Below are 26,816 nucleotides of genomic sequence, written 5' to 3'. Positions count from 1 at the left end.
TGGAATTGGTCACTTCTTTCAGTGTGACAGGAAGACCTTTAAGGGAAAGACTGCCCAGCAGCAGATGACACAATGGCATGAGCCCCTTCTTAGTGAAAAGGACAAGCTCTTCTGCCTTGAGCTGAATTCTTTCATCAGAAATCTGAAGAAATGTTTCTGAATTCCTGAAAAGCTTCTTCATTAAAAATGCTGAATAAACCCTCTTGAAATTTTGATATAGCTGACAGTTTCCTATGAGAAGAAATTTTTGTTGACATAGTCACACAGTTCTAAAACTAGGAACAACAAACTCCTCAAGTAGTGAGGAGTGTAGTGATAGCCTTGCAGATATTTTTCCTGTTATTCCTTGTGTAGTTCTCAGGTAAGGATTGTAGAAAATAAGAGGCCATAGCAAAGGATGCACATTAAAAATGCTGCTGTGTCGTACTCAGGATGTGAAAATCTTACTTGGCTGACTCCTGCAGAAAGGCAGAGTTGTCTGTCTTTGAGTTCAAGGTTTTTTTTAAACTTGAAAACTCACTAGAAGTCAAAAAGACTCTTGGAGCATGTAGTTTTGCACCACAGACCCAAATAATTGCATTCCAAAGGCAACTTTTACTTTTCTGTCTCATAAAAGCAAGCATTTTTGCACTGGGTGTTTAGCAAAGGAAATTTTCCCATGCTACATGGTGGGAAAAGCTGCCTTCTGCAAGGAGAAACATGGAATGATGTTCACCATTCTTCCTCCCCTTTTGCCTTCAGAGTCACAAGCAGCTCAGTAATGCCCCAAGTCCGTACTTCAAGCATCATCTGGGATCAGATTTCCCTTCTGCTCTAGTCCCATTTCGTGAGGTGGTCTCCTAGTACATTATGGGAGAGTGATAAAAAGCCAAATAAAGATGTGTGTGGTGTTCTCTGAGGAGCACAGTCAGCGTGTAAAACAAACAAATGGATGAGTGGAAGCAAACTGACAATTGCCAGCAGCAGTTGTGATGACTTAGTGTTTACTGCCTTGTATTCCGTGAAATTTTGGAATGCCAGTGGGAATAGTAACTGAAGGAAAAGAAATGGTAGTGTAGACATTTATTAAAAATCTGTGATTCCATGTAAGCTGCAGCACTGAAATTTGATGAAATCTCTGAATTCTATTCCTGATTCTTTGGCCCAACGAGAAGATAACTTGGTGAATTTTTTTTCATTTAACATAGTTTTGTTTTAGGATACTCCAGAAATGACTTAATGTTGGTTGCCACTAAGCTGTGAGCTGCCTTGCTGTTTGAGTGCTGTCTGGTTTAGAGGAATGCAGCCAGAGCTGAAGGGAAGTGGTACCTTTTGGGGGAAATATTGCCATGAAGTTGAACAGTAATTTTTGCTAGAAAATTAATTAGTAATCCAGTGTGGTTATACATCTCAGGAAACCTGGGTTACTGCTTTTTTGGTGGAGTTTGGGTTGTGTATGATTTAATTCTGTAGAATGTTCTAAAACCCCCAACAACTGAAATTAGCGGTTTAAAGTGTTAGTGTTCTTGTCAAGAACCTACTGAAATCTTTGAAATCATTTAAGCAGGTCATACTATGCTGAGCATTCTTTTACTGAACTTTGCTTTTGTCCCTTAACTGATAGGAAATTTTCTCTCTGGCCACCAGTGGAAGGGAGAGCACCCACAGCACTGTCATGCCTTCAGTGTTTTGTGGAATAGGATGTCAAAAAGCTCCCTGTGTTGGTATTTCATTTATGGGATGTTAAATCCATGTAGAATTGTATGCTGAAGTGTCTCCGAAGAGGTGCAGGCCTGCAGTGTTGTGCCTCTGCAGCCAGGTTGTGACACAGCCCATGCTGGGGCCTCAGCCAACTTTGTGACAATGCTCAGGACTGGGCCTGCTGCTATCAGGATCACTCCTCATTGTTTGATTGATTGTCTAATTGCAAAACACTGCAAAGCAAGTTAGTGCCTTCTCCCTAAAGGATCATGTTAATTTCTGGCTCTTGTAATTTAGGTTGTGTATTTTGCCAGTCAAGAATGATAGTAGTGCTCTGAAGAAATTAATTATGTGTACAGTAGATCTGTAAAGGTAGTAATTAGTACATAATAGTCTGTAACTACTGGGATTGTTCCAATACTGAATTCATTATCCATCCAACTTGCCTCAAGGGAAAACTTCTCGATCAGGGTTCTGTTGCTTCACAATTAGACTTTTAAAACACAATTCAACAATCATTTTCATATGTTTTCAAAACTGAAGTAAGGTCTTAATAGCTGAGTTGTATTTTTCACATGGTGGGAATTTTGAGTGGGAAGGGACAAGAGAAAATACAAACTTTTGTGTAAGCTGCAATTGAACAAAATATGAACAGAATTTCAGGTTTTGATTTTTAGATGTATAATGTATATGTGTTAGTGCACCCTTAAACTTGAAGGAAAACTGTTGGCATTTATTTGCACTTGGTATTTGTAAATACAAGGGGCAGCAATTAGTACTTATAAAAAATGGCTTTGAATTTGGTGTGCTGAGAAGCCTAGATCTAATTCATCAGAGAATGTCACATTTGCAAGCTTTCAATGGATTCAGCTTTGGCCAAATTTCCTTTAACACACCTGTATTTGTAGGTGTGAGACAGCAAGACTCAGTTTAATACAGAAATCTCTGGTGTTAAGCATGGCTATGTTGCACTGGTTCAGCTCCCTGCACTGCTTTGTCAACAGAAAAAGGAAGAAAAACCTCTGAACTCATCATGGGTTTGCTTCTGGATTGCCAGCTGCAGGTGGCTCCCTTGGTCTGCTGTTCAGTCAGGCTGTGTCTGTTTGGTTCCTTTCCCTCCTCAGCCTCTCCTTGGCAGAAGGCTGGGAATCCAAACCAGAGGAAGATCAGCTCTGCAGTGTAGGGTCACCCAGGGCTGTGTGCTGGGGCATTTCATTTCCTTGCATTGCACATGCAGGTCATCAGTCTTCCCTTCTGCTTCATGCAGAAGTGCAGCAGATTGCTTTGTTTTCATCTTTGAATGTATTTGAAATTGTTGTTTTTCAGCGACAGAATAGATTCAAGTACCATAAAGGAGTGAGTTATTAGTTTGCCATTTTTCACTCTTTCCTTTTCTTCTCTGCTGGATTTATCCAGTAGATAAACTGTCGAAGTCAGGAGTGAACAAAGCTTTGCATGGTTTAAATAAACTGCTGCCTGAAATTATTACCATCTAGTATAGATTTATATATGTATGTCTCTGTATTTGTATATATTTTATATCATTTTTTAGAATTACTAAATGATCTTAGAGTTGTTTTTAGAGTCCAAGTCTTATTTCAAGAGCATCAGGACCCAGTTCATTCATCATGGGACAAAAGGACTGATGTGAGAGTAGTGTTCTGAAGGGTCCAAAAGAAAAAGTTCCAGTTAGGAGGTAAAGATTGTAAATATTAATTCTTAATATTTTATTTCAAATAGCATTTTAACACACTTTTCAATAACTTAATTTCTATGTCAAAGGTAGTTTGTAATGTGGAATCACTAAGAAAACAATTTATTTTGAAAAAAACACTGTAGAATACATGTCCTGTTGGTGTGACCTACTAGCTGTAGTTGTTTTCATCATGTGACAGTGAATGAAGAATATCCCAGATGAAAAAAACAAAACTATTTAGACTTTCTCAGAAGTTAGATTCAGTCTCAGTTGTGCTATTTTCATTTATTGTTTTCTTTTCTTGTAAAATCTTATATAAATAATGCTTTCAGAATGCTCATGCCCTAGGGTTGGACAGAGGCAGGAATTTCACTGGAGGTCCCAGGCTGTGGAACGTTTTGATTGTGTCTCTTGGGCCTCTGCTTTTAAAAGCTTTGTGGTAGACTTATAAGGGGGAAAAACAAAGAGGGATGGATCAGATAGATGCAATTATCCTGATCTCCAGTTTGCTATTCCTGGAGCTTGCTTTCTTTACTTGTGCAGCAGAGTTAGTGTTTTTTCAGAGCATTGTTGTTCCATAAGAGGGTTCTGATAGAGAAGTTTGGACATTCTTAGCCAGCAGTACATAAAGAACTGCAACAATTGCACCTTCAGAAAATCAAATACAACAGTCTGTATGCAAACGCAGTTATATCCAGATTGAGACAGGTCTGGGCTATTTGAAAGCTGCTGTCATTACTCATGGATTGCTTGGAGGTACAGCTTAATGTATTCCACCCAACTCCTATAGAAATGGAGTTCATTTTCAGAATCAGCATTCTGTCTGTTCTGGTTCCAGCTCAGATGCTCTAATGTGGAGGCCATTCCCTCAGTTTTAGTTTAATTGGCAGTGCTTAACCCTTTTGGAACATCACTAGGGACAGGTTGGTCTTCCCTACTGGAGACTGGAGGAGCAAGGACTTGAAATAAGGAATCCTGCTGGTTACTGGGCGACTGGAGCAGTTCTGCAGGTACAGGCTGATTATCCACCTGCCTTTTTAGTGCCACGTGGCAAACTGAGATTGGAGAGGCTGTCACTTGTGTGTGTGCCTGCTGCAAGGCCATCTTTTGGTTAAGACATCTCTGGCACTGAAAAACTGCTGAAAAATATTAGTAACAAAGCCCCTGCTGCTCAGATTTTCTGCAAGTTTCAATTAGTAATTTTGTCAGAAAGCTTCACCAGAAAAATTTAAATAGAATTGGAGTGAGGACAGACATGTATTGTCTTAAAAGGGCTCTTCTGTGTATTTATAACAATGTTGTGACTGAGCTGTCTTAGTTATAATGCCTTATATTTTAGGTGGTTACTTACAGAATTTATGTATTAATTTGTTGTACCTGAGCTCTCAGAACTTGAAAATAAAAATCTTGAGGAGGAAAGATGGAAGAGCACTTGTGACTGTAAAAAAAAGCCAAGGGAAGGTGAACTCTCAAAGGCATTGGGTTTTTCCTACATTGAAGGTCTTTGAGGTTCCCATTAGAGAAGTGTAAGAATCACTGCTGGTGACACGCAGACAAATGTTCATTACCCACGTATTCCTGAAGTCTGGAATTCCAGCCTGCTGTGTGATAACTGGTAGCAGTTAGTACCTTCTGTACCTCCTACATGCCTCGTTTTTCTAAGGAGCTGGAGCTTTTGTGTGTTATCAGCTTGATAAAATCCAGCAGGGGAAGAAAGGCAGCTCTGCATTCCGACCTGTCTGAGTCTGGGTGATGCAGTGCTCAAATAAAGCCCAGCACATTTAACGAGGAGCTGAGGACAGAGACACATGGACTCAGCACAGCAGCGAGAGGGATTGCATACAAAGACTAATTAGCATGAAATATGAATACATTCATGAAGTAGTCTTGATCTATAATGCTCTTACAGAGAGTATTTTTTCTGTGAATTCGATGAAAAAGAAATTCAGAAGTTGAATTGAAAAAAAGAGTATGTTGAACTGCAAAAAGAAATGGGTTTTGTTTGGTTTTAAACAAATAGAAATCTATATTCCTGGAATAAAACCCCTTCTGTATGAATAAATAAAGAGAATAGACTGGAAAGAATGCTTTCTCTAATGTCAAAACAGAAAGAATAACCTGCAAAAGATGATGTTCTTCAAGTATGCAGCTGCATTTTTTATGGGAATTTAGGTTAGGTATTCTAAAAATCTATTTAATAGGAAGCTAGTTCCTCTCAATGTGAAGTGTTCAAGGCCAGGTTGGATGGAGCTCTGAGCAACCTGGTCTGGTGGACCTTTAAGGTCTCTTCCAACCCAAACCATTCTGTGATTATGTGATTAAGTCATTCTCTGGATTTGACAGTAATCCTTTGGTCAATGAACTGTTAAGATTATCCACTGTGGCAGTTTTCCTAAAGTGTGGCTTCTCTTTCATGTATAACAATTTATATCTGTATATAAAATACACTGATGGTGAGTTGGAGGTCAGTTGCTTGTCAGTTCTAGGTCTGTGTTCAGTAGTTCTGAATGGTTTAAAACAATTCCTCTTGCCCTCTGATGTGTTTGTAGCTGTAGATACATTTTCTGGCAACTTCCTCAGCGTTGGTAAAGCAAACTCCAGCTGAGTGTTCCAGTGCAGGTTCTTCAGCTGAACACTGGCTGGGAATTTGTGACCCAAGTGAAGCAGGGGGAGAATAAAAAAGTGTAGAGGAAAGGGTGGAGAGCAGACCAGCTACTTACCAGGACAGCTGGTGCTGACTATTAAAGAGACTATGCACCAATATTTCACTTGCCTTAAAACTTCCAGCAGAGTTCTAGGAATAACAATGTATCTGCTTAAATAAATAAAACCCCTCTGTAAACAAAGCCGTGCTTATAAGCAGAATTTATGGTCTTACTTGTAAAATAGTTCTTTCAAGTCTGTATTAAAGAGATGTCCCCTGCATCTCTCAGCAGAACCACGGTTTGCGCATCCTACACTTCCTCCTAAATCTACTTTCTATTAAAAGAAACAGAATGTGGATTTTTTTTTTTCCTGCAAAAGTGTAAACTGACAAAATGTGTCTGATTCATGGCCTGGTTCCATTGCTCACTGTGCTGACCTGCCGTGATTCTGTATTTGTAAAAAAATGATGCCTTCTCCATGGATTTTATGTTTTATGGGCTGAAACACACACGCCTTTCTTACTGCTGACCAAAAATATTCCCCAAAAATGTGTCATCTGCTTTTGACACGGAGCCTGTCTCTGAGTGATAGTTGCTTCTACTGTAATGCTGTTCCAGGATGCTTTGGACAAAATATCTGCTACTGCAAGGATTTCTGCTATTTATAGTAGAGTAAGGATAGTTCTGTTACCTACATGAATAAAGGTTTTTGGGAGAAAGAGACATTCAAAAGCTATCTAAAGGATTAAAAGTTAACAATCATGCTGTTAAGTCTGAATTCATTGAGAAATTGAAAATACTATGTATATAGGCATTAGTACCGATAATAACAAAAGTATCAGGTTTTGAGTTACTTAGTAATCATCTCGAAAGGATGTAAAGCTGAAATTACAACTCTCTCTATTGTGTGACTGTTGTTTGTCTTGTGCAAAATGAGAAACTGAAATGTCTCTGAAACTTCTCCCTTTCACATGCTTTATTCTGTTCTGTAAGGTGGGAATGCGTAATTATTGTAGAATACTACTACAGAATAATTCCCCACTGTGAAGAGGCAGCAGCTTAAAGGCTTTCTAAAAGCAAAAAGAATCCACATGGTAAAAGTCAGGGTGGAAGTATCGTCAAGCTGCATATTCTGAATGGGAGTACCTGTGGAGTAAATGTCAAGGTTTTCTTTGGCTTTTTTTTTGTTGTTTCATTTAAGACTTGGATCATTAGCACAGATTCACTGCTTTCTTAACGAATCACTTTAGCCAAATTTTGCTTGTGTTGGTAATACAAAAGGTCAGCAGAGCATAGGTTCCAGCTGCTAAATTTAGAATGACAGTGGTTCCTGTGTGTGCATGCACCCAGAATGTGCTGAGGTGAACAGTGGAGCCCAGCGATGCTGCTGAAGGTGAGGGACTTGTAGCTGCGTGTTCCTGCACTATTTTTAGGCTGCTACAATGCAAGCAGCTTAATTTACTACTCTGTAGGTTCCCCTAAAACTAATCCTGTAATGTGTCCTTAATTTATCTTGTGTGTCTCTTGAAGGCAGATAATCATTGCCCGTGTGTTCTGTGAGCACCTGGGTGTGTTCAGAGCACTTTGGGATGCTTGGACCCCAAGAAAGCTTTTTCAAGGTAAATCTGTTCTAAGTTGGTAATAACATAAACAACCATCCAGGGCTGACTTCAGGCTGGTTGAGCCCTGTCTTTATCTTCAGCAGGTGACTGAGAGCAGATGCTCAGTCAAAAGAGTAAGTACATGTTAATATATATTAAATGTCTGCTGCTTGATGTACACAGATTCGATTAAACAGAGATACTTCTCAGCTGCCAGCAGTTGGTGTTTTTTCTAAGCCAGAGGTCATATCTTTACACATATAATAAAGTCTTCATTTTGTTTTGTCTTCAGTGAACTCAGGATCTGTGCTATTGCACTTCTCTGTATTTCAAAAAGATGTGTTGTTTTCCAGAGTTTTAGCCCTGCTGCTTTTAGTCTTCCTGGTTTGATGCCTCCTTTTTCTCTCATTGAAAGTCTCATTAATAGCTAATTTATATTTATTTCTGTGTTTTCAAAGACTGCCCAGAGGGGCAGACCAAAATTGTGCATGATCCACAGAAGTCACACAGTACCACATCCATGCTGGCCATCACCCAAAAAATACCACTGGATCTGCCCCGTTTACTGAGGGGCACTCACAGGTTTGGCTGTCACCAAATGTCCCCCCTGCTGTTTGTTTTTGAGTCTCATTAGAATGCCAGAAACGTTTCAGTGTCCCGGGATATTGAAACTCTTGGGATGATCTTAGTGATCATTAGTGAGAGTGATGGGAAGAATGGGCAATGCATCCCCTGTGAGATGTGGGGCCTGCTCCAAACTGGCCACTGCCCTCTGATGTGTCTGCTTAAAACCAAGGAATTCTGCTCCAAAGGCTGCAGGAGCCTTGGCACCAGCATGGGGCCAAAACATTTGTGTTGGCATATGATTAGGATGGGTTATGTGCAACTACTTAGATTTGTTTCATACCATCCACCACAAAGCCAGAGTTTGAAGCGTTTGTTTATGGAAGACTGACTAATATTATCTTTTTATCCTTATTTTTATTGATCAGCTATCAAAGCTGTGATTACCAGTCAACCTCACAGGGCTCTTACTATTGAAATTAATGGAATCTATTAAGACAGATCCTTTCCCAATTACTTTTAATATGATCCTTTTACCCTGTGAAGTTTTGCTTTGGACCTGGTATGAAAGCTTCTTTTTGATTTCTCCTGGTTTAATATAACCAGAAATACCAGCTAATCACCAGTATTTTTTTTCTTTTTTACTCTAAATAGGATAATAGAATTCTTTTAATTAAACATAAAATCAAATATCTTATGTACTAAGTCAATGGATGTGTAACATTGTGTAGGTCAGAGTGTATAACCAGGATGTGCCACATCACACTCAAAAATGGAGCGATTTGGGAATTAGTTATGTCTAAGTTGAAGAGTTTTGCATGCGTGTTTATTTAAAACCTCGATGATGGAGAAATACTTCAAAAAGGAAGAGAATACTAAAATGTCTGTTTGGAGATGTGTATTTTACTTAATGTTTCAATATTAAGTCAGGATTGTTAAATGTCAGGTATCACAGTGATAGAAGAAATCATTTTATCACTTCATTTTTATTAATATTTTAGTCTGTTCCATTAAATACTAATATGTAATTAACTTGACTATGTAGAACGATTTTTAGATCTTGGGATCTTAGCTTTATAATTTGGAGAGTTCCTTTAGAAAATGTGATTCCCATAGGTGTGTTTGTTTGTGAAGGTGAGCCTTTTATGGCCTTAATGAAGGGGAGTAGTAGGTGAACTATTAAGAGATCTATTTATTAGACTTCTCATAGTAATAAAGGAAAACGAGTTTGTTAGAATCTTGGTAAAATATAACAGCAGTTTAATGACATTTAGTTTGGGGTTTTTTCCTGATTCTTGGTACTTTTTTTTACTTTTGAAAATTGTATGGATAAGAATCATGCCAATTATAATCTGGGAAATAATTATAGTTGTCCTGTCTCGGTTTGGTGGTGATGGTGGCCTGATGTCAGAGGAAAAAATATAACTGGGCCATGTGACTGTTGAAATTAGAAATGCTATTATAGGCAGAATGTTATTTCCATAGGCAAACATCTTCCCTCCCCCACATCAACACTTCCTCTGTGAGTTCTAAAATGCAGGGACCAATCTCCTTGGTCAGGCGCTGCTCTTGGGGCTGTGCAGACCTCGGTGCCCACCACACCCCAAGGATCAGCAAACCCTGGGAGCTGCTCCCAGCACCTCCAGGGGAAAGCTTGGAGATGTTGGCAAAGGGACAAGTGGGGTGCACAGCCCTGAGGCTTTCCTCCACATCAGTATTCATGGAGAAAGCGGGAGAGAAGAGGTCATGGAAAAGGCTACTGGGTTTTGTTCCAGCTTCTTCCAGCACATCTACAACACAGTAAATTAGGCCCATGGAGGATATTTTCAGTTTAATCCTTGTTTGCCTGCTGTTGTTTCATTTCTAATGTTCATCCGTATTTCTCTGACTATTTGTGTGTCATGAATTGTTAATATTTGCTTACTGTCTTAGAGCAAAAGCAACATCTTTCGCAGTAAATAGAAGGGGCAAAATCAGTTGTGAAACCAGGTGTTGGGTGTATTTGGGATTTTCTGTGTGTGCCTGGGGAGGGGTTGCTTTGGTTGTTGGTTTGTTGTTTTGGTTTGTTTCTTGGTTTTTGTTTTTGTTTTGTTTGTTTTTTTAATATTTCTGGCCCAGGCATCTCCTTGAGGCTGTTGATAGAAGGCTGAAAGCCATCACAATACAGAGTGGCTAATTAAGTCCACTTTAACTGTACAACTTTGCTGCACAAGTTCTTGCTAGAGATTGACAATTAGACTATTTACAACTGTTTTAGGGCAATTTTAACAGAACAAGGAATATTTCATGTTAAATTAATAGTAGTCATTAAATGTGGTGGTCAAATAAAGTAGCAATCAATTATAAGAACAATTAATAGGAATATGGATCCCTTGTTACTTTTTATTTTTGGAAAACTAATTTGTAAAACTAAGTTACGATCTTTTTTATTCTTCCACAGAGCACAATTTGTTGGGTTGATGCCACTTCCTTCAGCTTGATTACATTAATTAGGCAAAAAATATACAAGATTGCAAGAGGTTCCATGTTTTTTTTCTCCCTGTTAGTTTTATTTTTTTTATCTTAAGAGCTCAGTGTAAGATTCACTTTTAGATCGATTGCTTGCTTTGTAATAATTCTTTTTTTATTGCTGTACCAGGTATTCAGCTCTTGTGATTGCAGAAAGGACAGAGTGACAGCAGGAGTACTTAATTAATTTTGCTTCAGGAATTGGTAACTGAGTGATTTTAGGTGAACTGAAAAATGCCAGGTGGCATTGGGAATAAACATGAGATCCCCCAGCTGCTGCCTGAATTGACAGGAGGCGTGGCTGGCATCTGCTGATGCTCTTGCATCTCTCTCTGGATATTTGGGAAAACTGTTTGCTGGATTTCCAAGTTAGAGCCCAAATGACAGAGTAAAGGCTAGAAATGAATTTGGATGCCAAACCACTGCAATGTCAGTTCACGAATTGCATGACACACACGTTCTGCAGGAGAGCTGCTGTGGGCCAGGGGAGTTTGTGGCTTCAGCTGTGGCAGCTGTGGCATCTCCCAGAGTCTCTCCTCTGGGATCCATTGCATCTTCTCTGGTGGCACTGGATACAGGACTGGATAGGGAGTTCCTCCTTGGTCACTGCTCTGTTTAGCCTGCATTGTTGCTTTCTCCTTGCTGCCAGAGTCAGGGCTCTGCTTCTCTCAGCTAACAAGTGACAGGAGCAGAGGAAACGGCTTTAGGTTGCACCAGGGGAGGTTTGGATTATATAGCAGGAGAAATTTCTTCACAGAAAGGGTTGTCAGGCATTGACACAAGCTGCCCAGGGAAACGGGCATCCTGCAAGTGTTCAAAAACATGTGGGTGTGGCACTTGAGCAGGTGGCTTAGTGCTGACCATGGTGGTGATGCTAGGCTGCTGGTTGGGCTTCATGATCTTAGACAGCTTTTCCAGCCTGAGCAATTCACTTGTTGGTGATCAGCAGGTTATTGGTGTGGTTTGGCTGGAGCACACAACCTTGGTCAGAGTTCATTCTGCTGCCTGCAGCCAGAGCTTGGCCGTGGTTCATGTGCTGTGCCTGGCAGGTGGCTGGAGAGAGGCCGGGCTGTGCCCTGCGGTGCTCCCTGGCCCTGCCTCGCCCAGCTCTGGGCACTGCAGCCTGGGAATGCTGGGGCACACAAGGGGCACACTCAGGGTGCACCTATTGCTGAGGGAAAAGAACTGCAAGTCTTAGACTACTTTGTTTGACTTTCCTCCTTCTCCCCCTTCATTTGACTTTTATTTGTGTTTTTGAGTGCCTCTAGGAATAACACAAATGGAAGACTCTCAGTAGCATTCCAAGATGATCAATTTAGCCAGACTTCAAGGAATTCTATTTTGCAACAGAATTTACTGAACTTTTGTGCTACAAATTACTTTCTGATCTTTCAGTGGCATTCCTAACTCCTTATTTCATTTTTCAACCAAGTCATATCACATCAGGGTCTTTTGTGGGGGGGGGGGGGAGGGTAAATTCAGTGTAATTATTACTTTCAGCTGCTCAAGTCTACTCTTTTGTGTGTAGTTTACATCCCTTGCAATGTATGTACACTTAATTTTTTTCTCCTATACTCCTGTACTAGCCATAGTTCTTCTCTCTGGTAGAGGGAATAACAAAGCAGTTAATTTCTTTTGTATGTTTACTTTTGCTGCCAAATACTGGTAAATGCAATTTGGAAGCCGCTTGCCAGATGGAAATAAGATGAAATTGCTCATTCATTTCCCATGACAATATGAGGATGTTTTTGTTCAGTGTATGTACACACTTGACAGAAATTGGAGATTAAGGCTCAGGCTAAGGTAGGCTAAAGTTCACCTAAATGTCTGCTTTCTCCACACTGTAATTCAATGTACTCCTTTTTATCTCCCTTTAATTTTCATCCTCATTGTAGTCATGACTGACAGTTTTTGCTGTTAATTCTTTATTAAAATTATTCATTGATAATTTAATGAAAGAAAGGAATTTCATATGAACTGGACATTTCAGCTCATAATAAAATGCTTTAACGGCTTCTATATCATTGAATAAAATAATATATATTTTAAAAAATTAGTCATGGCCACTTCTAATGCTATTCAGGAGCTAAATTAATGAACATGTGTAAAATGATAATTTTCAAGAATAATATACACTTATTTTTTTACTACAGAAGTGCAAAAGTACTGATGGTAGATTTTTTTCTTAATTAGGGCTCAAAAGCATTTCAACACATTTGTGTATGTTCTTTGCCATGATTATCATTAGTCTTGCTTAATGTGTTTTAAACTTACATAACACTTTGTTTAGTATACCCTGGATGGGTTTTAAGGGTTTCAAGCAGTGGGATTAGATGAGCTCCCAGCTGAAGGTCTCACTGAAGGTACAGCTGGAGCTGCACATGCTCTGGGTAATGGGAGATCAGCAGCAAACAATGCCTTGCAGCATCTTGCATCAGCTTTTTCCCTCTAACACTGATAAACAAATGTATTATTACTAACTTAATAGAGCACTAAATTAGGAAAAAGAAAGTTGTATGGTGTTGGTGTTTACATCTTTGTTTTCTGGTCTGTGTGTTCTCCTTTGGCTTTGTCATATTGGCTCCCTTTCCCTCTTTTGTCTACCTGAGATAAATTATAAACAAAAGCCCAGCCAAAACCTTCTACAGGTCTAACTAGTGTGAGATAAATATGCATTAGTGGCTATTTTGCCATTTCAGTGACTGTTAATTGTTGGTTTGTTGGGTTTTTTTAATGCTTTTTAGTTCTTACTTCCTCCCAAATGAATGGGGATATCGCTTTAAATAACCAAGAGTAGAATTTCCTTCGTTTCTTGAAAACAGAAACACCACGTGTATCTCTGCTTGTGTGTGTGTATACACACATTCCAGATAAGTCCAAATATTCATCTCAGTAAGTGTGTGTGAAATGGGATTAACCATCCTGAAGAAACACAGAGATGTAGGGTAGGGGATTTAAAATGCTTTGCATAAAACACAGCAGAGGTGCATGGGCTTGGTCTCTTAGCCCAGACATGAGGATCAGAAATACCAGAGGACAACCTGAGAGGCCCTTGGAAGAGTGAACTCTTCTGATACATGTGCTGCTGTCCTGGGGGAACCAAATACTTGGACTTGTGGGCTCTTACTGAGACTTGTGAAGGAGATACTTGTCTCTTCTGCAAAGAATGACTTGCTAGAGGGTCTGGACAGGTTCAGCCACTCGCTGGAGGGTTCTACCATCCTTCAGGGCTGCTCATGTGGTGCCGGAGTGATACAGATTTGAGCAGTCAGTGTGTTCTGGGGAGTGGAACTGCTGAGCCATGACTGTGGAAGGCTGAGTTTGCATCAAGCCATACTTAAGGTGTGGAAAAAGCTTGTCATGCTCTGAAACAAGTTGGGAGTTGGGTAGGAGCTGGACCCTGTGGAACAAGACTGCAGAGCTGGGCAGCTGACCTGTTCCTTTCAGTGTTCTATTGCTTTACCAGGTGTGGTCAGAGTAAGGAAGTTTCCCCTCTGCTGCTCGTTTTGTTTTAAACTCTGACTGTTTCTGTCATGGAAACCTGGGGATGGCAGTCACCAGCTCTCAGTGCTGTCTGCAAGGCTCGTTGGTTTGAGAAAAAAGCTGATTTTGAATGAAGATGTAAGCCAGTACTGTTATCAAAGTGCTGTAATGAATAATCACAGCACTAAACTCCAAGGTCTGTATGAAGTAATACAGCTGCTTTAGCTTCCAGATTGATTTTTCATCTTGCTTTTCTGAACTACCCTGTGCTGTCTGCTATAAAATCCTTCTTTCATCTCTCCCTTTGGTTCTGTGGCATCAAACCAGAAAGTGTCTTATCTTTAACCAGGCACTTGTGAAAGGAGAACCTGACAAGGGGCCGGAGGTTGGTCAGCGGTAGTGTATTGGATTCTGAAAAGTATCAAGTATCTTTTTAATTGAGTTAATTATTTTTCAAAATTCCATAATCTGTGGCTGTGTTACAGCTGAATCACTGCTGAAATGGACTGTGTGATCAGAGCCTCTGGCAGGAGAGGGATGAGCATGGCTTTGGAGAGCTCTCTGATGCTCCATGTCAAGCGTGGCTCAAGCGGTGGAGAGACTGTAGGAGCTGTCTAATCTAGAAATTTTAGTAGTGTCTCTTTCTCCCTATGAATTTGGGCTTGGTAAGGTTGGTGTTGAATCCTGTATTGTGACTTTAAGAGTCACATAAGCATCTGGTTCTAGTGTTTCTCTGGTTTTTGTGAATAGTCATGAAGTTAGCTTTGAAGTTTTGTGTGTGGAAGGATAAGAACTTTTTGGAAAGAACATCTTCTCTGGTCTTTTTCAAGTAGAAAAAATTTAATCTGACCCAGACAGCTAATATTTATTAAATGGATGGTCCATATATACATATATATATAGTAGTGGTGTTATAGCCTTCAGGCTTGAGTAGGTCAGAGTGGCTGTGGTTTGTTATGAAATGTTTGAATGTGTGATCTGCTGTGGTCTAAATATAGCTCCTAATTTTACAACCAGTAGAGGACTGCACCTGCATACAGGTTAGGAGGGGTAATAAGGGAAACTGGTTCTTTGGCCTGTACAGGCAGAGTTCCCCTTGTGAATTCTGCCTCAGCTCACCCTCTGTGTGTCTGTTTAAAAAATGTGTTTAAACCCCAAACCACTCTTCCTTTTCTGGTACTGTAGCAGCTGAATAACTTAGCACCTGTTTTGCATTGGGCTGGTGTGGCACCTTTGCCCTTGAACTCTTGCTCACAGAGGTGTTGCTCTCACCTGGTAGATTCTCACAAATCCTTCTGATCTATGTGAGTTATCACGGTAGGAAGTTCCCTTTCTGTGAGGTGATATTTGGTAACAAAACCATTTGTTGCTCCTGCTTTCTGTTTAACTCTGTTACCTCTGCACTTTGCAGGCTGGGGGACTGGGACCTGTGTGTTTTATTGTAGGTGGTGACAGAGCAGGTTTGGCTTTGGTGCTCCCAGCTACTGAGAGCGTCTGGTACCCTGCAGCGGGTTGGGAGGGGGTGTGGTGTTCAGTGCTTTAAAGACTTGATCCGTGGAGATCTGGAGGGTTTAACTCTTAAACAGATCAAGTTTGCAATAGGTCACTCATCTTCTTGAATGATCTTTCTCAGCTGTCTCAGCAGACACAAATCCAGGCTTTGCAGTGTCTCCTGTGATAAAACAGAACTCGTAATGTTTGTTGCTTTCCCATGGGACAGCTAATTTTTAACTCTTGGGTGGTTTTTTGTTTGTGTTGTTGAGCACCTGGTCTTATTTCCTCATTTAATTGAGAACAATTAGTGATAAGGGTCTGATTACTTGATGAAGTGTCACTTTAGGATTTTAAATGGAGCTCATTACAGTTAAGGGGTCAGTGCTGGTGGGAATTCTGAGGTTACCTGGTGATGTGTAGCTCAGGGCTTGTACAGGCACCAAGCCAGCCGCTCATGGGAAGTGTGCAGGGAAGCGTAAGGCGAGGGGAGAGCAAGGCTTGGTTTGTTGCTGAATCATCCTTTGTGTTCAGCTTTCCCTGCTTGGGCTCTCTAGAGGCAGCTGGGGCCGAGGGCACTGCCTGGGACTGGCTCAGTTAGCACTGGCATGACTGTGCCCAAGGTAAACTGATTATTCAGGGCTATAAACCAGCAGAATTACTTTATGCCAGATGCTTTCCTAGTGGTAATGGGTGTAAGGAGGCAAATACCTGTTTTCTATGTTGTTTTCTCTTTTATTATTGCTAAAGAGGTTGAAACAGAGATTTTGTTATTCTTCATGCTAAAAGTTAACATTTTTTCTTAGGTGATGCCTGTAATGAAACCTGTGGTGGCTCATTGCAGTGCAACAAAAAATAGTGCTCAGAGAGCAGAACCATATTCAGTCTGCTTGAAACTTCATCTTAATTTGACTTTCCAGTTTTTCAGTTACTTTTGAATGATTTAAAATATTCATTAAGTTCAATTAATGTTAAGCACATCAAGATTCTATTCCTTCAGTGCCAACTATGTTATGTGATATTTAAAAGGAAATAAATCCTTGTTAATGGGTTTACTTAATGCTTAAGAAAATTCTGTGGAAATTGACTGTTTTAAGTTATGCAAAAAATCAGCTTATATTTTAGGTACTCCAATACCACAATTCTTTCCATATAATTTAAAGTGCTGAATATAAGGCTAGCAAATCTTGCTAATTGAAATGAAATCACTTTAAAATATACACTATTTTCTTAGTTAGTATTGCTCTTTACAACTGGCAGTGTAAGTAATTAATAAAAACATACTTTTGTTCAGTGTGATAAATATCAAGTGATTTATGATGTTGGTTTTGGATGGAGAACTTATTAATATTATTAATGTTTCAGTAGAGGGCACTCATGTGCTTTGAGGTAACACCAAATCTCCATGTTCTTAAAAATGCTTGCAATAAATTGGAGCTCAAGTGACATTTCCTGGGTAAAAATACATAAATATTATTTGATAGTGCTTGGGAAAATTCCTTATTGTCATATTTTTATTTCTTGTTCCTTTCAATTCTGGATGTTTGCTTTGTTTGTTTGGATATTTTACAGTAGGTTGAGGCAGTGCAGTCATTTTGCCTTGAACTGATTGTTAAAAATTTATTATTATGGCTTCCTAATGGACTTGCTGTTAGCTAAGATTGAACAGTTGTAATAATGAATAGAATTTAACAAATACCTACTTTCCAGCCAAAAAGCCTGTAGAAGAATCAGAAGAAAAGAAAGCAGCTCAGTCAAAGAAGAAGATCAAAGAATTAAGAGTTTTGGATGGAAAATCTGCACAAAATTTATGTAAGTGATGTGAAGGGCATTAGGTCAATATCTAAGTAGCATCTACATCTCGCTGGTCATAGGTTTTCTTTTTTTGTTTACATGTGCAATTGCTTTTTCTAAGAACTGCTAATTTGAGCATGAGCCTGAAATTCAGAAGCGTTTAAATACACATGTTTTGAATTCACTCTAACTTGGGGAAAATGAGAAAAAGTAACATGAAAAATGATTTAGATTTAATGAGCTACTGAGGGTTTTTGTCAGTTGATTCTCTCAGTTATTGCTCAGGGCTGAAAGTACAATTAAATGATGATCATTAATATGGGCAAGGCACAGTGTTGGTGGAGTTTGTCAATGGGGTTTAGAGGCCATTCCTAATTGTTCTTTCTGGTCAGAGTAAGGAAGGAATAGAGGTTCAAGAGAAGATATTATCAGATGGGCTAAATAGGTGTGAGTACTACTGCTACAAATTGTGACAAAACCAGCCCACTTGTATTATTTAACTCGCTTCTTCCCTCTTTGATTATGGGGGGAAATCAATCATTAAGAGTAGTAGAGTCTTTTATTTGAGTCAGAAACACCGTAAATGCCACGAGTCCAACTGTGCCCATGGCAAGTAAGTGTGTAACCCCAAGTGTGTGCCTGCTCATTACCACATTGGTGAGCACGTTTTCATGGGCAGAACATGAACTAGGACACAATTGATAGGAGACTTCACATTTTGAAAACATGGATGCAGGATAATCAGCCATAGTAGTTAGGCTGAGTATAAAGCACTTTGTTACAACATTATGCTGATCCATCTGTTAAGAATTTTTTGTAGTTTACTGAATGGGGCTTTCTTGAGGTTTTATGACATTCTGACATCAAATTGCTTTGAGAACTCCATCTTTGAAGGGTTTGTGTTATATGTGTCTCTTGTATAAGTTCAGTTACCCTAAAAGGTGGTAAAGTTAGGACATTTTTTTCTTACTTTGCCCAGCTCTTCATTGCCCCTTTGATGTGAATTTTTTTCTAGAATATCATGTGAATATCATTTATCCACTTGCAAATGCAGTACAGCTATTCACACGTGGTTATGGAAGCCATAATAATAATAGATCAAGTCTTCTATTGGCTGAGTATGTCTGTTTAAGTAGGAATGCAGATGTCATTCATAAAGATAAGGCTTTATTGCTAAGTAACATTGCTAAGGAGCAACTGAGACTGATAAAAAGTTAAAAATGTTGTCATAGTTTCATTTTGTAGAACGGAAATTTATTTTAAGTCACACTGCAATATTGTGCCTATCTGGCATTTGTTTTATGTGGAAGACTTCCTAACTGTGAAACACAATTTAGATGAAGATATGATTTTTGAGTTGCTCGAAATGGTTTGCCTTTGTATATCATTCTTTTTGCCCTTTTTGATTCTAATGATGTATTACTGAATTTCAGCAATATTTTTGGGTTCCTTCCGTTTGCCTTATGAAGAAATAAAAAATATCATTTTAGAGGTTGATGAAGAGAAGCTGAGTGAATCCTTGATTCAGGTATGTGAAAATACCTCTGCTTTTGGTTATAGCTCATTTTCCACGTAAAAATGGCATGAAAGGTGTAAGAATCCAAGAGTCAGACTGATGTGGAGTTGCTGCCGGTCCCAGCTGTGAGTGTATGAGTTGTGTTTACTGTTTCATTGATTTCACTTCTGCTTTTGAATATGGTCACATGCAGCAGTAAAACTGCCTTTCAAAGCCTCTGTTAACAAAAGAACCTTGGAGTTTCCTGTTCCAATAGGAAGTCTTTGAGAATTCTAATTTTTCAGCTTCAAAGACAAGCTGAAGATGATTTAGACTGGTGCATAATGAAGTTTCATGAGGCTTCTAGTGGAAGAAGCAGCTCTGTAACAACTCTGCCTGTCTCTAGTGGGAGATGAAACTCCCTGAACGTTTCAGGATCCTGCTGCAACTCCAAACCTATCTGTAAATCAAACCTGCTCTCAAACTGGTTTAGTCTCATTTTGAGCCCCAAATCTCTCTCAGCTGGAGAGAAGAAAGGATGGGAGTGCAGTTTCTTTACATCCCTCTCTGATTTCCTCTGTCTAGGGGAGGGTGTTCATGGCCCCTCGTGGTCTCTGAGGAGTGACAGTCCAACAGGGAAGCATGGAAAGCCTAAAAGTTACAAAGACTTGGCTCCCCAGCAATACTGTTGTTGTTTTATTTAATATCATACAGATTGGATTCTGGCTACCACACTGTCCTTCATTTTATCCCTTCATCCTTCCCTGTCTTCTGTTTGCACCTTCATCCCATTCCCCCAAGGTTTTCTAAATTAATTTCTTCTTCCTTTTTTGGACCTGTAAAATGGTTGTTCTGGGGACTCTGGTCTAAACTGAGTTGCCTCAGTATTTGAAAATAAGTGCAAAATCCTAATTTTACTGAGGACTTTATTGATCAGAAATGTCAGATGATATGATTAAGAAGCCTACAGGTTTAGTAAAATCAGAAATCAAGAGGGAGGAAACAACACCACCTTGGTCAGCTGAAGTGCAGAGTAGTTTCAGACTGATCTCCTCTACTGCAAATGTAGCTCAGCAGAGCAGCTACACCAGTGATAGTTCAGCACTGTTTTGGTCACAAGTTAAAGTGACACCCTCTGGGCTCCTATGAAGTAAATGATCTTCATCCCAGCCAGACCTGGGTGACCACAAAATGTCACTGCAAGGTCTGTTGGGTCAAGGGTTTCCAGTCAGGAGGATAATTTTATTGCTTTTGAATAGTCTACTTCTACAACCTTATCTAAAATACTCAGTACATTTCTCAAAAATGAATTTAAAATAGAGAAGCTGAACTTAAAAACTACTTAAGATGATTGAGGGATAGAGAAACAGTCTCCAGAAGGAAGCAGAAGAGATTGGCTTGATTAGCTCAGCAATATAAATAGCTGGCAGGATATGAGCACCTCACATCTGTTGGGGAGGAGAGGGATGTGTGTGAGCATCAGGGAGAAAAGCTGAGGTGTGTAAGCAGAAGGTGATGTTAGCTCCACAATAAATGACTCTGAATTGATCATGGATGCAGCTATGCAGAACTCAGCAGCCTGGAATCTTCAGAAAATGGGTGCTTTGGAGGTTGGTCCCTTTCTGAAGCTGCTTCCAGCAGCAGGGACATGTGGCTGATAACGTGGAAGAGATTCCTCTGTATTTCACAGGATAATTCTAGAAATCAGTGGGGTAAATGGGCTGTATCATCTATTTTGTATTCACTCTATTCTGGTTTATTCTTATCTTAATCTGCCAACTGAGCTATTAACTAATTTACCAGTTCAACAGTTTGTAATACTACTGATTGGAAAAATTGTACAGAGCAAAGCTTGCTTTTTTCTGTGCTTAGCAAAACTCACGCTTTATAAAAATGCACATGTAGAAACTGCTTTGTTCTAAGTCAAGGTGTGGAAGTGGAATGGGTATGGCATAATGAGCAGATAGCGAAGTGCTTTTTCCATTTGCTTCTCAGGCACTTGCTTCTTGCTGCTTTTTAGACTTATGGTGTAATACTTAAATAAATTGGATTAATGAGTTTAAGTACATGGTAGACTATGTGCTGTTGTAACTCTTCCTCAGGGAAAGCACTCTAGGAAAAAATGTTTTCCATTCCTAGAGTGTCTTAGAGGAAGTAAGTTCTTGTAACCAGTTGTCAAGCACCATGTCTGACAGAATTCAGGACCTTGTGACAGGGAATAGTGAGTGACAGTTACAGCCTCTTAATGTCAACCTTGGATTCCTTTTAATGTTCATGTAAACCATTTTTATTTACCTTATTTTTATTTAAACCTGCATCACAGTGAACACAGCAGGAAACTGCTTCTTGAAGTACTGACAGGGATTTGAACATGTGATCACTGAATGCTTTATCTTCCTTTTCAGTTATTCAGTACATGCAGTGAATGTAAACATACAGATGTGTTAAAAAAGGCACTGCAGTGAGTAGAGCCAAATTCTCCTTGTTACAAGGGTAAGATGAGTTGGTCTGTTGGCTCTGGCACAAGAAAGAATGTGGGTGAGGAAAAATAAACAATCAAGCACATTAACAGATATTGGTTACACAGCTGAAAATCCAGCTGGGTTAGTAGTAGGTACTTGTATTTCTGCATTGATGGAAAAAGTGTTGTACAGTAAGTTTATTAATTTGCAATGAAGTCTACATTTCTGACAAATACTGTGAAATTCTGGAGGACAACATTTGGTAAACAGTCCAACTAATCAAAATAGATTAAGAAAATTGCATTAGTTAATGTCTTTGATCTTTACCAGCATTAAACAATTAATCAAATGAGCAAGAATGTTTTACAGATCATTCCTTTTTTTTTTTTTTTTTTTGCAAGTAGAAATCTGTGGGACATGGGTTTGGCTTAATAGGAAAGGAAACATGCTTAGTTTAAGCACAGAGCTACAGCTCAGTTGTGTGACATGGAGGGGAATCTGATGTTTCTCTGTGCCACATGTGTTGAACTCTGCTTGCTGGGACAATCAGTAGCTCCTCAGTGCGAGTATAAAATTCTTTCTGTAACAGCGATGTTTTGTATGAGGCTGCCTGTCATCTTTATTTTGTTTTTATTAGGATGGGTGAATGTTTGATTCTTTCAGCTCGGAGAATTAAGTTTGTTATCACTTGCAAATTTGACAAATTAGACTGATGCCTTTTTCCAACTTGGGCCTTAATGTCTCCTTCAAGCCTGGCAGAGTGATCAGTAATCAAATTCTCAAAACAAATAAGAAATATTGCAAGAGTGATGGCATGATTGGGCTGGTCTAAAAAGACAGCTCTGCCTCTAATAGTACAGATTTTTTCCAGTTAAGGTTTTTATAGCTGAAAAAAAAGTGCTTTTGCAGTGCTAGTTGCTTTTTTAACAGGCACATAACTTTTCCTATTGATGCTTGCTTGAATATAAATTTGGGGTTTTTTCCCTTGAAATCAAAACAATAATGTAATTCTTTAACTGGTATATATATATGAAAATTTAAACACAGTCTACACTTTTACTGAGTATTTAATAAAAAAACTATTCTTCAGTCTTAATATAAATATTTTATATGTTTAGCATATCTGTATTTTGAGCATTTAATAACTCACAATTTTCTTTGGGGACATGAATAAGATTTCAAGCAAGTTCAGCTTTTTCCTGAGCTCCTGTATATTTGCCACCCAAAAGATCTGTACAATTTTGGGATGTTGACCTTTTTTGTGTAAGGTATTTTTAAGTGTACTTTGTGCACAAATACTTTGAATGTCTAATGATTGTAATGTTTTTTTTGCTAGTTTTGTCATGTTTTACACAGACCAGTTATTTCTTGATTAATATTTAATGAGTGAGATGCAGCCATTGGGGCAAAGAGATTGTCAACAGAAAAAAACTCCTTGATGCTGTCAGACCCTGAAAAATTATACTCCAACCTTTTAATACATTCTTCAAATCAGAGACTGTAGCAGAGGAGTTGATGTCTGTATTAAATAATTGCTGCTTTGATTTGATGTTTATATAATGTTAAAGCTGCATAAATAAAATAAGCGTCCCCTAATTTCCTCGTGCATTTCCATGTTGTGGTATTTTAGCTGTGTTATTTTTAATCTCTGAGGTAGTTTAATGTAACAAATTTGATATAATGCCTTGTTTGTTTTAGAACCTGGTGAAGAATCTTCCTGAGCAGAAAGAACTCAATGCCTTAGCTGAATTAAAGGATGAATATAATGATCTTGCTGAGCCAGAGCAATTTGGAGTTGTGGTATGTATTAGTGCAATGATTGACTTCAGAGTTCCATTTTGTCACATAAAAAGAAACAAATTTAGGGATAAAATCTTTTTGTTAGCGTTTTGCAAGACCTGCAGTAGGAAAAAGTTACTGTAATAATCAAAAAATCTCTTTAATATGTATTAGGCCAACCTGGGCAGGGCCCTGACCAACCAGGGTTGGAACCAGATGGTCCTTAGGGTCCTTTCCAATGTGAACCCCTCTGATTCCATGATTCTGGGTGGTTTTCTGGAAGGAATTACAGTGAGCCATTAAAAGCAACAGGCACTCCTGTGCCAGACCAAGTCTTTTGTCTGCATGTCTTGCCTTGAATGTTTATTAAACGGCTCTGAAGAACCCTCTGGCTTCAAGCAGATAAATTTCCAAGAGTCCATAAAAGACCCAGTTATTCCATGCCATTGACAACTCCAATAAATTTGAAAGAGCTACTGTGTCCATATCCATATTTGATATGTATGTATGCATACACATATAAAATATCTGTATTTATACAAACACAAACCTGCAAAACAGCTCGAGGAGAGGTGTGAATTTACATGAGAACTGAGCTGGAGCTGGTGTTCTGCTCTTTGCAGCAGCATTCAGTCCCTGGATCTGTTCAAGAGCAGGGCTGCTGAGTGTTAGAATGGCTGGGCCCTCTCTTGGAAGGAAATGCCAGCATTTGCAGAAGTTACTTAATCCACGCTGCTGGCTGATGGTGAGATACTGACTGACTGCCAGGCCTTGGGAAGCACTTTCTGCCTGGCCCTCCAAAGACCTCCTAAGTCTTTAGGCAAATGAGTTCCTGTTTTCACTTCCCTTCGTCAGCCTAAGAGATTAGAATGATGATGAGAGCCTCTGTAACGTGCTCAGGACTTATCCCCAACTCCACAGGAGCTACGTTTGCTCTTGCTGGATTTTTAAGGCATTATGTACATTAAAATGCATTAAAGCAGAAATAGAGGCCTCTTAAAAGACTTTTTTTTTCTAAAAAGCTCTGATTTGAGCGTAATTTGGCTTCAGAAGTGCCTTTTGAGTGATTTTTTTTTTTTTTTAATTATTTTTCAGTTGGGGAAGTAACAGAATATGATTTGTCCTAATGAGATTTTGGTGGAGGATTTAGAAAATGAAAGATATCAACGGCTTCTTCTGAAAAACTTTAGCCTATTGATTTCCTTTTTTTTTAATACTTAATGGCATGAAGTTCCAAAAATCTTTTCTTTCCAAACAGAGATGAGGAATTTTGATAGAAGCAATACACTAGTTAGTCTCATTGCAAGAACTGCAGTAGTAAAACATTACCATTTATTGATCAGTAACAATCTAAAAATCTCTATAAATACATATTTGCTACTTTCTTTGAAGCAATAATAGCATGCAATATATATATTTAAAATATAAACATATCAATCTATTATGTCTTTAGACAGACCAAAATTTATCCATGGATATATTGTGTGTGAGAATATATTGTGATATATGCATATATATATATATATATATATACACCCACCTCTGTATGTATATCTTCCCCCCTACCTAGATATTGTCAGACAGTGAGAAATTACTCAGGTTTTGTGCAGGGAGAGTATCTGGAGTGTGTTTAAGGGAAATGCACAATGGAAGCAGGTATTGGTGGAGGGATCAGGACAAAGGAAGCCTCTGATGTCTGGGAATTCTATTCAGTTACCTGCTTAAAATCAGCAAAGAAATTGGCCAAATTGTGCATAATGACCTTGATTTAAAGACGTTCCTCTGTTCTATTGCTGTAAATTCCTTAGTGTTTCACCCTGGTCTTGATAACTTGGATCATTTCCCACATTGATCCCTCCTCCTGACACACATTCTCTTTTTTGGCATCATCCCTGGCTTGTCTTGTCTGGTATTTCTGGGTTAACATGCTGCTTTCCATCTCTGGGGCTCAAGGATTCCTCTGAGTTAGGATTCCTGCTGGACTGAAACTGGATGGGCCTTGCTTTTCCCTTAGCTTCTTGAAAAAGCCACAGAAGTGCCCTCATTGCCCAGCAGTCCCAGTATGGCCACGATCACTGTGGCACTGATTTGTGTTCCTGAGGAAACACTGACTGCAGGAAGTTGAGAGAGTTTCCAAGTTTTAATGTGACATTAATTAGCAGAAACTGCTTAATCAAACATCTCCAAATGGTGCTGTTTGCCTTATGAAGGAACCAAGTTTCCTGAAGCTTGTTTGCTTATTCAGCTTTACCATCTGGGGTAATAAAAAGCAGTGCTTGTCCTTATGGGTCCTGCTTCTGTCTCATTTCTAGAGGCCTCTAACTGCACTACTGGTGCTCAAGTGCTGGGTTTGTTTCTCATTTTGATATCATTGAACTATGCATTAAAGTGGAAGAATTGCAGCTGAACCTAAATTCTTCACTTGACTGAAGTTCTTTTTTCCTATGTGTCAAATAAATTTTGGAGTTTTGCATTAATAATAATCTTAACCTTGATATTAGGAATAGAAGATAGACTGTCTTAAATTATATTTATAGTGTGTACCCTTATTTTTATGTAAATTTAGGTGTGTTAATTATTAAGGTATGTTAATTGGATAATCACTTTGCCCATCAAATTTAATAAAGGTTGGAATAAGTTGCTTAAAATTTGTGAAGAAAAACCATACTTAGTAAATGATTAACTTATTCGAAGAGACCGATTAACTTAATATTCAGCTGATTTGTAAATGAAAATTAGAACTGCATTTTAATTTAGATGACATGTTAAAATCAATTATATATTCTGATTAGTTACTTGGACTTTGTGGAGTTACATCCTGGGATCAAAAAAGGCATCACAACTTCCTGTAAAGGAAAGTTTGCATTGCTGTTGAAGTAGAGCAAGGAAAACAGATTAACTCACTAGGCAGAATGTTACCTGAACTCTAAATGTAAGCCTTGTGGTCAAGAGTTAATTTTTTTGTAGTATGGGAACAGCTGCAACTTCAGTAAGGAACTGCATTTCCATTTCTGTGCCAGATGAACATTTTCAGTATTATAAAAGCCTAAATTTGACCAACTTAGTTGTATAAACTTGCATATTCTGTGACCCTTTTTTTTCCTGTCTAACCAGCTCAGCTGTCATGAGCAGTCCTGGCTGGGAGGCAGACAAAGTGGGGAGAATGGTGCAAGTTTATTGCACCTCCATTGGTTTAGACTCATTCAGTCTTTTAAATTGAATTTATTGGCTGCTTGTTTGGCCTCATTGTAATTTCGTGAGCTGCTGCAGAATGAATCTTCCTAGAACATTGCTAGGGAAAAAAAGGCAACTTCAGTATAACATAGGTAAGAGGCTAAGTTGTCTTAGTAAGTTGACAAATTTTTATTAGAGGAATGTCATCTTTTTCTTAGCAAGTGAGGCAAATTTAATTGTGCTTTTTGCCTTTCTCCAGTAGCCTTTGATCCTTGTTTTAATACAGGGCTTGAGAATTGAATGATGATAATAAAGCATAAAGAACTGAATAAAGAACTTGATTGGGTAGGGAGTTCAGACAAGACCTTTATGAAAGCCCAGAAGGGGAAATAATGACATGCAGCCCAGCACTGACAGTCAGCTGGAAAAAAAATATCCATTTCT

The 26,816-nt window shown here is 38.9% G+C and overlaps 1 protein-coding gene across 4 annotated transcripts in view; it reads left to right on the top strand.

Moving 5' to 3' along the window:
• Positions 1-26,816, top strand: part of DIAPH2 (diaphanous related formin 2) — a 184,345-nt gene that overhangs the window by 45,364 nt on the left and 112,165 nt on the right. For all 4 annotated transcript variants that reach the window (XM_048318375.1, XM_048318376.1, XM_048318373.1 and 1 more), the window contains 3 exons: positions 17,379-17,480; positions 18,896-18,990; positions 23,118-23,219. In XM_048318375.1, the coding sequence (XP_048174332.1) occupies positions 17,379-17,480; positions 18,896-18,990; positions 23,118-23,219 (299 nt within the window). The remainder of the gene's footprint in view (positions 1-17,378; positions 17,481-18,895; positions 18,991-23,117; positions 23,220-26,816) is intronic.

This window comes from Corvus hawaiiensis, chromosome 14, assembly GCF_020740725.1.
Source record: "Corvus hawaiiensis isolate bCorHaw1 chromosome 14, bCorHaw1.pri.cur, whole genome shotgun sequence".
Lineage (NCBI taxonomy): Eukaryota > Metazoa > Chordata > Aves > Passeriformes > Corvidae > Corvus > Corvus hawaiiensis.
The sequence above is the reverse complement of the archived record's forward strand: the minus strand, read 5'-3'. Positions and strand labels throughout refer to the sequence as shown.